This window comes from Porites lutea, chromosome 5 (genome assembly GCF_958299795.1).
Source record: "Porites lutea chromosome 5, jaPorLute2.1, whole genome shotgun sequence".
Taxonomy (NCBI): domain Eukaryota; kingdom Metazoa; phylum Cnidaria; class Anthozoa; order Scleractinia; family Poritidae; genus Porites; species Porites lutea.
In genome coordinates, this window is record NC_133205.1 from 32,024,042 (window position 1) to 32,034,041 (window position 10,000).

The following is a 10,000-nucleotide window of genomic DNA, read 5'->3' on the forward strand; positions in this document are numbered from 1 at the left end:
GAGGACACAACCGATTGTAATTCCATTCACAGATTTTTTTGCAAAGTTAAAAAAACACAGAAGATTCGTAAGGATCTAACAGGGCAAATTTTATTACATTCTGGAAGGAGTTTGTACAAGTTAGACTTTCATCTCCTTGATCTTGGCCTTTTCAAGCTTAAGCTGGGCTGCCTGTGATTTATGTCCCATGATTCCTCCTCCCCAATGTTTGCGGATCTCATCAAATCTCTCATTGTAGTTTGTTTTAACAGCTTCACAGAGGTTGGCAAAGTTATTCTTGTCCTCTGGGCGCACAGCTGTGAAACAAAGTGCTGTGGCTGTCTTCTTGTGAACCACCTTACCCAATCTAGCCATTCAAATAATAAGTACAATGAGAACTGACCCTCAACAACTTACCAAGTATAAAAGCACATCCTTCCTAGCCTAGCAACTGAACAGGAGCAATTTGCATAAAACACACTGCTGGACATAACTGCTAACATCTAATGCTAAAATCAATAGACTGAGTGAGATAAATGCCAGGTGCTAATTGATCCAGATCATTACTTCTGGGAAGTCACCACCAACTGGTAAGTGCTTTAGAATCTATGATTCCAACCCAGAAACAACAGATACAATCCTGGCATTTCCCATGCACATGAACTGTTTTCTTTCCTAAGTGCTTAAGTGTGACAAGTGTTTTGCAGTGACAATAACAGGATTACAAAATGCATCATAACAACTAACCAAGCACTCAGTTTGCTATGAAAACTTAAGTATGTAAGATACAAAAGTTGCATGGTAAATTAAATGTGTATTTCCCTCCTGAAACGGTGTGCTGCATTCTCTCCCAGTCATTAAACTAACAGAAAACAACAAGAAGGCTAGGCCCCAGTTGATGTCTGAACAGAAAACTAACACTGTAGCAGATACTTAAAACCAAAAGCATACTAGAACAGACCACAACCAACATCATCACTGACCTTGCTTTGCCCTTCACGATGCAGTATGGAACACCCATCTTTCTGCACAGAGCTGGAAGCCATACAACAAGCTGTAAAATAGAATCAATATATTTACTGTTGACCGAAGACAAAAAATTGAGGGTCACCTCATTCACTGCTTTATACAACACAAGATGTTTTAACGTTAACTACTAACCAACTTTAGTGAATACACTTTTTTGACAGTACCTCAATTGGGTCAACATCATGAGCAATGACGACCAGTTGTGCTTTCTTGTTTTCCACAAGAGCAGTGACATGGTTAAGACCATACTTAATCACAACTGGCTTCTTGCCAGCGGGTTCTTCCTTTCCCTCGGCTTTCTTTTCAGCTTTAGCAGTGAGACGTGCTTTCTTCTCAGCCTTTGTCTCTGGACGGTATTTGTGCATCAGTTTGAAAAGCTGAGTGGCTACAAGACAACAATCAACATCATGGGTGATAAGTCATTGTAGGATGAAAGGTTTACTGAAAACCTTCAGTATAAGGCTGTGCTCTGGAATTACCTGGTGACCTGTGGTGCTAAACTCTTGCTCCCGGGCAACTAGAAAATCTTAGACTTTTCATAGAAATCATAAACTGGGCACCCTGGATTTCACAGGTTAAGAGCACTGGACTCCCTTCAATTTTTCTTAGAGCACAGTTTTGCAGTAGAAATATCAAAACTAATGCTGTCAAACATTTTAATAACACTACAAAATATCATTTTTAGTTTCAAAATAGAATGTAACTGAAACAACCCACTCCAGCAGATAACCATTTACAAAGGCAAAGGAGTTAAAGTTGAGCCTACCACAAACTGTGGTGGACAACTTGAGATTTCAAGTTAATGTATACATACAGTCAAAAATGATGTACGGATGGATTCATTTTTCATTTGCATTTATAAGCTGACAAGATACAAGCTGCCAAATGTCTGATTTACATACATGTACAAGGAGACGCGTACTGTATTTGGTTATGTAATTTACTTCTCCTTAACTGCAATTTAGCGCTATTTAGAGCACCTTCATTTCCGTTTTGAGGTATTTTTTATTACATAAAGCACTTCATAAGTGTCTGTTGTCTGTCTTAGAGAGGTGTCCATCTTATAGGGAGTATAGTTACAGTAAAATGACAGCAAAACAGCAGGGACCACCACTAGGTGTCCATTAAGAGAGAGTTGACTGTATGCCCATAACTACTACAGTGTACTGCTTTGTAACTTGGTTTTTGTAGAAAACAAATGTAACAAATATCCATAAGTGCATTATCATCAAAAGACAATGAGGATTTCTAAAAAAAGAGTTCCATTTGGCAACTCGCCAACATACCAGTCTGTTTGTCCAGTGTCTGTGTAAACTGGTTAATTGAAGGTGGAACTTTCAAACGTTGATAAAGAATGGTCTTCTGCCTTTGCAATCTGATGTACTTTGGCCATTTGACAAATCTGCTCAAGTCACGTTTTGGCTGAATATCACCACCTAAATGTCGAGGAGGAAATAAATAATGTTTAGGAGTTATTTTGTCTCAAAGAATAAAAAAAAAATCTTTTTCACATGCTTTGTTCACAAGACTTTAAAAAAATTTTCAAACATAACCAGCACAAACAGGGCTTTAGTTTTTATGGGATGGAGCGATTTCACACAGCTTGACGAAAATACATAATTCATAAAAAATACCATCAACTTCAGTAAAGATTTTCCAGATATTAAAAGTTATCTTTAGGTGATTTAACACTAACCAAAACCTTACAAGACATCTATAACCTTTGATTGCCAATGTTATTTTATTCTTCTAGGATCAACTTATCTGTTAACCAAAACTTTGAAACCCAGTTTTAAAAGACTAAATGACCCTGAAGAAATTGCACAATTTTCATAATTTATTGCATAATACACCTCTCTTACGGCACAATCTGCCCTGAAGGCAACGCTCCATGATGTACATTTTTCTATTGCACTCCATCAGACAGCCTGCACCAAGATCGAACATACACAAATACATACATACACCACATAAACTTGCTCACACACACTCTCACTCTCACTCAAACTCAATCTCTCTCTCTCTCTCTCTCTCTCTCTCTCTCTCTCTCTCTCTCTCTCTCTCTCTCTCTCTCTCTCTCTCTCTCTCTCTCTCTCTCAGACACACACACACACAAACATGCATCTAAACATTACCCCTGCGCTGACCAAGCTCAGGGCTATTACGTCTGGGTTAGTAACTGTTTCCTAGCAACATGTGGCACATGCTCAACAAAGATGTTCCTCAATTCTCGAGCCTTTTTCAAGTGCCCCAAAATTGAGCTGGCAAAAGAAAGCCTCTTCTGGTAGAATGAGGGAAAACTTAGTCATGTGGTAAGACTTGATGTTTGCTGTTTGCAATAAACATGATTCTTTATCTCTCTATTGAAAAATGATACAATCATATGCACCCACACACGTCTGGAAACAAGAATAACCTGAACAATTTTTTTCTACAACCTTGGTAGACCAGGCAGCATTTTAGCCTGCAGCCTCAGCTCAGCAACCTACTCAATTAGTTAACCAGGCAACATTTGGTTATGTATGACCAGGCATTTCACACTATCAAATATTTAAAATCCCAACTCACCGATGCCAAAATTCCTGGGTCTCTTTTCAATAAGAGGGTTTACAACCTTTTTAGGGGCAGGTTTGGAGGTGGTATAAGGGGCAGGAGCCACCTTCTTAACCTTTCTAGTAACTTTAGGCTGAAAATAAAATAAACCAAGGCACAAGGCAAGTCAGATAATACCGTAAAACTTGCAGTACTGTATACTTCAACTACTGCGATCATCAATTAATTCACTATCTACAAAGCCTTGTTTATTCACATCATAGTTCTTGTCTATTTCCTACAATTTAAATTTGACACATATGACATCAATAGACCTATTCGGCTAACTCAATGTTGTACCCAATTCAAACCCTTTGGGAATAAAACATTTTGTTTCAAAAATTTCCACATCATTTAAATGTGAATGCCACATTATAATGCAAATACAATACACAAAGAATCTTAACCCCGGGAGATTTGAATTGGGTTCAACATTGAGTTAGCCAAATAGGTCTATTCACCTCAATTTACTTGTCACATGAACACAATACACATAAGAAGTTAGAATATTTTCAGCTAAATTCCCTTTGAAAACAAGAAATTGTCAACAACAATATCACTACCAAAGTCTGTGATGACTTTGTCACTTCATGGAAGTCTTGAAAATAAATAGGAAGCAACTCTGTGCTGTCCTCTCTTATAGAATAAACTATATTAGCATGGGTGCCCTTTTGAAGAAAAAAAAAATCAAGTATTGCTAGCCCTTTAATTACATATCGCAACCTAGTACAAGTCCTTTAAAAGTGGAACATCCGCAGGTGAGTCCACAGGAAAATAAACGTTTCACCAAAATCAATAGAGATATTTACTACAAGACATATCTTTAAAATTTGGAACACAGTGAATTCAAGGTAAAAACCCCGAGATTTTCTAATCAACATATAACCATGTGTACAAAACCCACGTGAAAAGTGATGTTCTACAAATCATGAAACATGTACTGTCTGTGCCACTATGACCATAACAAAATGGGATTCACGTCCAACAATCTACACATGGGCCAGACCCAGTGAAAGCTTAAGCTAAATGTTTTGTTTTTCCGGGAATGACACCAAATCGTAATGAGATAAAAACCAACTGCGAGGTAATTTCGTATCGCAAAACTAAACAAATGCACACACAATCGCTCGAATGTCGAGAGGTAAGCAGCAAACGCAGTCCCCAGTGGATTATCATTTAACCCATAAATTCAAAAATACTTCACAACAGATATAATTCATACACCACTCTTCAGGTTATTGGTAGTTAATGTAAGGGACAACGTCGGATGGGCAAGATAGAAGATAGGTTGTATTTTCTACTTTTTCTCAGAACTTACCATCTTTTTTGATGGCGGAAAAAGAGAGGGAGCGTAAGGTCTGCCGGGAATTTTATAAGATACCCACAATGCTATGCGGCCCCTGTTCAGCTCAAAATGGTGGAATTGTAGTGATCGTTGGTGATCAAATTGATGCATGTTCTTTTACTCGAAATAAAAGGTATGATGAGGGCATTTTTCCATTTTAGCAAAATTAAGCTTTAGTCTGATTGATAGCAATTAAACTGACAGCATTGTAGTCATTTCTGAATATTATTTCAGGGAATATTCAATTCCCTTTCTTGGGACGTCTTTCGCCAGCTTTCGATTATTTTTCAGGTTTTTAATTATTTTGGGGGGAAGCCATACATTTATTGTGCAAGCATGTTTGGAGTCTGTTCATATAAACTGTTTGTGTGAGATATATATATCACTGAGTATGAGATTGCTGCTGCATGCATGTAAATAATATATGGGCGCCGGGCAGGGCGGAAATCTTACCATTATTTGTTATGTTTGGTCGTGTTATTTTATATTTACTTAAATTCTATCAGATTATAAAGATGTTTATGATCATTTTCATAAATTCTGAAAGAAAACTCCATTTTTCTTTCTTATGGAAGTTTCCCATCAAAATTGTGACCATCATAACTGATAAGCTGCCTTCTTTGTTTTAAATCTGTTTGACGCTTTCTGATTTTCTAGAGAACGCAGTGTTAGGCAATTACCTCAGGTATCCCTCTAAGTAACTATTGTAAGTCACATCATGAATGGTGTAATAATCTTGTAAGAGTTCAGTGTGAGAACAGTGTATCTCATAGTTGTGTGATTAAAATTGTGATTCTTTTAATGCGATATTTACTTAAGATCCTGGCATTACTATGTGTAATCAAATGGAGATGAGTGATATTATTCCAGTCTTATCTATTAATATCATGGGTGATGAATTACATTTGCATTCATGGATTTTTCGACATGTTTATCCTGGTTTTATTATCAGTTGAGAACTCCACGTTCTCAAAAGTTTAGAGCTTAAATTTGGCTTAAGTTCCGAATTTTCAGATTTTTTTGCCAAAATACCTGTTAGAATCCTTCTTGATTTGCTCTTTCATGTGTTTCGGTTTTCTAAAGCATCTTTAGATGCCCTGACATCTTCATTCACAAAATTGTAAAACTTCGTCACCATCTTGGCACTGAGGCATACGGAAGGTTCCCATGGCAATTTTGTAATTTCTCGTGTGAAATTATAAATTAACGCTGAAATTTTGCACCAAAATTCATCACCCATGATATTACAATGTATAACATGAATGTGCATTGTTTTGTTGCAGCAAAATGTCACAACCAAACAGAATTTTACCTCAAAGTAAAGAGACACTACTCAAGTCCTACACCAAACGTTTGAAAGATGACGTGAAGTCGATACTGGATAACTTTACAGAAATTGTCAAATCTTCAAAGGTAATAAACTTGACAGAGATCTGAGGTCTGAAACCTGCATGGAGGCTTCCCCTTTTGCACTGGGCATTACCCAGTCAGCAAACCATCCACCTTACTTCAATTTTCACTCAAGGTTATTTTGAAGCTAATGGTGTAAATAGCTCTCTTCTGTATTGCATCCCACTTTGCAGACGTGTTTACTTCAGTCTTCTTTGTGGGTCAGAAATGTGTTTCTGTTCAGCTTTTCACCATCAAAACTTTGCCTGCTTCACTAGAGGACTGATATTCTTACCATATTTTGACCCTACTTGCTTCATACAAATGTTTGAGGATTTGTTCCAGTCTAGGTATTTTTGGAGTCGCCATAAGGCTACTTCTTGTCTCTTCTTTTCCTTTCTTATTTGTTTTGCATGTAAACTTCTCCTAAAACTTTTCTGAGGTCTTTACTTGTTCAAAGCAGGATGATTGTGTAAACTGTGACTTAAGTCTCATAGTGATGACAACTGTGTAATAGATTTGTTTCAGTTAAGACTTAATTAAGGTCATCTTTAGTCTCCGTTTCAACATTTTCTGACAAACTTTTTTCAAGGCTTTGCTTGCTCAATTTGAAATAATCACGCAAACATTCTTAAAACTATGTGCTATGTTGGACAAAACAAAGAACACAATTTTCCTGTGACATCATCTGTGTGTCTGTACTCTACGAGATCATGGACAATGACCAACCAAACCACACATAGCATCCATTCATTACATAAATATAATCTTTTGACAAAAAGTAAGTGAATGTGTTTTCTCAAAGGTGGAAAGTGAAACTCAAGTATCAAGATTAACACAATCAACACAAGATCAGTATGAAGTAAACGTGAGAGCTGCCAACATTGTAAGTTATAAAATATTGGGTGGAGGGATACAAAAAATCGCTTGGCTTTTCCGTAGTAAGTTTCTTTCTCAAGTATAGGAATATGTTGTGCATTTTGATCATCTTCTGGAAAGCATCAAAAGAGGTTTCACTCTTTCATCTAGGGTGATTAAGTGTATTGCCAAAATACAGGGTTTTTTAGAGCCTTTTAGAATTTTTGAAAAAGTCCTGAGTCTTGGAAATTAAGATAAATTCTAGAGAAATAGGAAATGTTCTTTTTTTTATTACTTTTTTTTCAAAAGAGGAGCAAATGCCAAATTTTTTTTTTCAAAAGAGGAGCTGATGCTAAATATTTATGTCAAGTGCATTTTTTCCCATAGTCAAATTTTATTTAATCTTAACTTTTTAGCCAGAACATTTCAATCACAGAATGAGAATTTTAGGACTCTCTTGTGTCGCTTTGCGCTGATGATGGTGGTTTCTGTATGTTTGCAGTGCATCATGGGAAAGCTTGCTTCTGTTGCTCTTCTCTGTTCTTTTTTTGTAGGTAAGAGCTGGCGAGTCTCTGCAGAAACTTGTGTCCGATATGAAAGAGTTTCTCATCTTGAATGATTTTCCATCAGTGAATACCAGCATCACTGAAAGAAGTAAAGCTCTTCAGGAAGTCAGCAATCAGACAGATCAACAACTTTTAGTTCTCAAACAAGAACTGGCTGTTAATTTATCTGATCTGGAACAAGCATACTACTCTTCTAGTTACAGATAACATTTGTATGTAGTTGCATATTACAGCTGTCCATGAACTTGAAGGCTGTAAAGAAGGTCTCCCAAAAATTCTTTTAACTGTTAGCCAATAATTGGACACCACTTTACCAGATATGACAGACCGTGGACTGATTCTTGACCTACAGTGCACCATTTGACCTTTTTGCTGTTTTTTATGTTCGACTTTTGACATGGACCAGTTGATGGACATTGACGTGGCTGGAAAGTGCGCCTATAATTGCAATAATTACTGAGTTTGAAACTTGTTGAAAACTACTGAAGATAGTTTTCCATAGTCATGAAATTTCCCAGACATTCATAATGGGGAGGATCCACCATACAAATGGCTATGGATTTTCACAACTTTGCGCAGCTATATCTTTGCTCACCTAAAACAGATTACTTTCCATTTTGGCAAGTTATTTTAAGGTGCACTTTCCAGGGGCATTGACTACTATTGCTAAGTGATTCTTATGAAAACTTGAAAATAACACATCAAAGGCTGCATTACCTAGTGTGACAGTTGGCTGAAAGATTGTTTGAGAACTGTTCTTCATAACTGCCATAACTTTTCAGGTCTATATAATTTTATACCAACAAACATAGTAAAACAAAACATTTCTTCATTTTGGTGGCTAATTTTCTGCAATAACTCAGTCGGTGATAACATTTCTTTTACCGACATAGTATGGCAGATCAAGCTTGATTTTTCAGGTCATGTTTCAACCACTTACGTTGCTCTTTAACCATGAGTATCACACCCACTTTCATATCTTCATCCATGGTGACTTGTTTCATTTATTAGGTTAAATAATCATCGCAGTGTCTTAAGAAGATAACTCCTTTTCTCTCATTGATATTTATGTAGAACCTTAATAGACCTTGAACGTTTTGCAGTGGTATCAAGTTTGTTTCTCTACTTCAGGGCTTACCAGGGTGATAGTATTAGCCAATTTTTCCCCAAACGTTCCTCAAGTTTTTCTTCAGTATATACCGGGCAGCTGAGTGAAATAAAAAGTGGGGGACCGAAAATAAAATTGGTCATTTCATCCGTCCCTCCGCCCCCTCCCCAATGAAGTAAGCAATGAAAGGCAGCCACTGTCTTTTTTTTAACGCCGACAATATTTTAGAGGGTTTGGACGGGGGGAGGGTACAAATGTCAGTTAAAATTTTGGTCAGTTGTCAGTTAACCCCATCCTGATTTTGGACCTCTCAGATGCAATCTTCAATGCTGCCGACAAAAAAAAACTTCATAGGATAGCCTTCCAAAGGGGGTGGGGGGGGGGGGAAGGGTGAGAATAAAAAATGCAATGTCCCAATCAAGCCAGCTACGTACGTTGTTTTTTGTTTCAAACAGACTGAACTTCCCAGAATGCCCCTTCCTTTGTTCGTTTGCGCTTGCAAACATCTTGGCGATTGCGGCAGCCACGATGCTTTGTTTTTTACAATACAAGTAAGTGTAGCAAGGAAAACACGAAAAACTCGCTTCTGCCGCTCGTTTCCAAGCTCCGGGTACTATCTCGCTCATGATTTATTTGAAGAGCCTGGGAGGCGGGTGACGTAGATACCAATAGTTAAGACGTGTACTTTCGATCAAACCTTTTGGTTCAAATTTATGTAAAACTGAGTATTGTAAAAGTGAATTTTTGTCTTTATTGAAAAAGAAATTGGCTATATTTTTTTGGCTACTAATAGATCGTTTTCACTGTCACGCAGTAAACACAGCACAAAAAAAAAATGGGAAACCGTCCTGTGGAAGAAGCCAAGAAAATGAAATGTTATAAAAGACTAATATATAAACAAGTTGTCCAAGTCTCACAGGGGCAGATCCAGGATTTTTTTTAGGAGGGGGTGCACTCGTCTCTTGCTCTACTCCAACACCAATAAACCACATAGTTTTTTTTTTTTTCAGAATACCAGTTGTATTAGAAAACCGCAGGTCATCTCAGAGGGGGGGGGTGCGCACCCCCTGCACCCTCCCCCTGAGATCCGCCCCTGTCTCAGGTCTTTGTGGCCCACAGTTTCTGAGTTATTTG

At 37.5% G+C, this 10,000-nt stretch overlaps 2 protein-coding genes across 2 annotated transcripts; one reads left to right on the plus strand and one right to left on the minus strand.

The window, feature by feature from the left end:
• Positions 1–64: 64 nt before the first annotated feature.
• Positions 65–3,727, minus strand: LOC140938238 (large ribosomal subunit protein eL8-like; the record flags this gene model as incomplete). Its single annotated transcript, XM_073387746.1, has 5 exons — positions 65–346; positions 963–1,033; positions 1,173–1,393; positions 2,295–2,444; positions 3,577–3,727. Coding segments are annotated over 5 exons (819 nt in total), but the record flags the coding sequence as incomplete, so codon positions are not given.
• A 1,187-nt stretch (positions 3,728–4,914) lies between these two features.
• LOC140937141 (mediator of RNA polymerase II transcription subunit 22-like) lies at positions 4,915–8,094 on the plus strand. The gene is made up of 4 exons (XM_073386675.1): positions 4,915–5,078; positions 6,229–6,358; positions 7,140–7,220; positions 7,747–8,094. The coding sequence occupies exons 1-4, from the start codon at positions 4,930–4,932 to the stop codon at positions 7,963–7,965; spliced, it is 579 nt and encodes a 192-aa protein (XP_073242776.1). The 5' UTR covers positions 4,915–4,929; the 3' UTR covers positions 7,966–8,094.
• Positions 8,095–10,000: the final 1,906 nt, after the last annotated feature.

Bases quoted from the DNA above. Each gene is read 5' to 3' on its own strand.
- LOC140937141 (XM_073386675.1), top strand. From the start codon at position 4,930: ATGGCGGAAAAAGAGAGGGAGCGTAAGGTCTGCCGGGAATTTTATAAG. The intron at 5,079-6,228 runs GTATGATGAGGG...GTTTTGTTGCAG, and splicing joins TCTTTTACTCGAAATAAAAG to CAAAATGTCACAACCAAACA. The intron at 6,359-7,139 runs GTAATAAACTTG...GTTTTCTCAAAG, and splicing joins AAATTGTCAAATCTTCAAAG to GTGGAAAGTGAAACTCAAGT.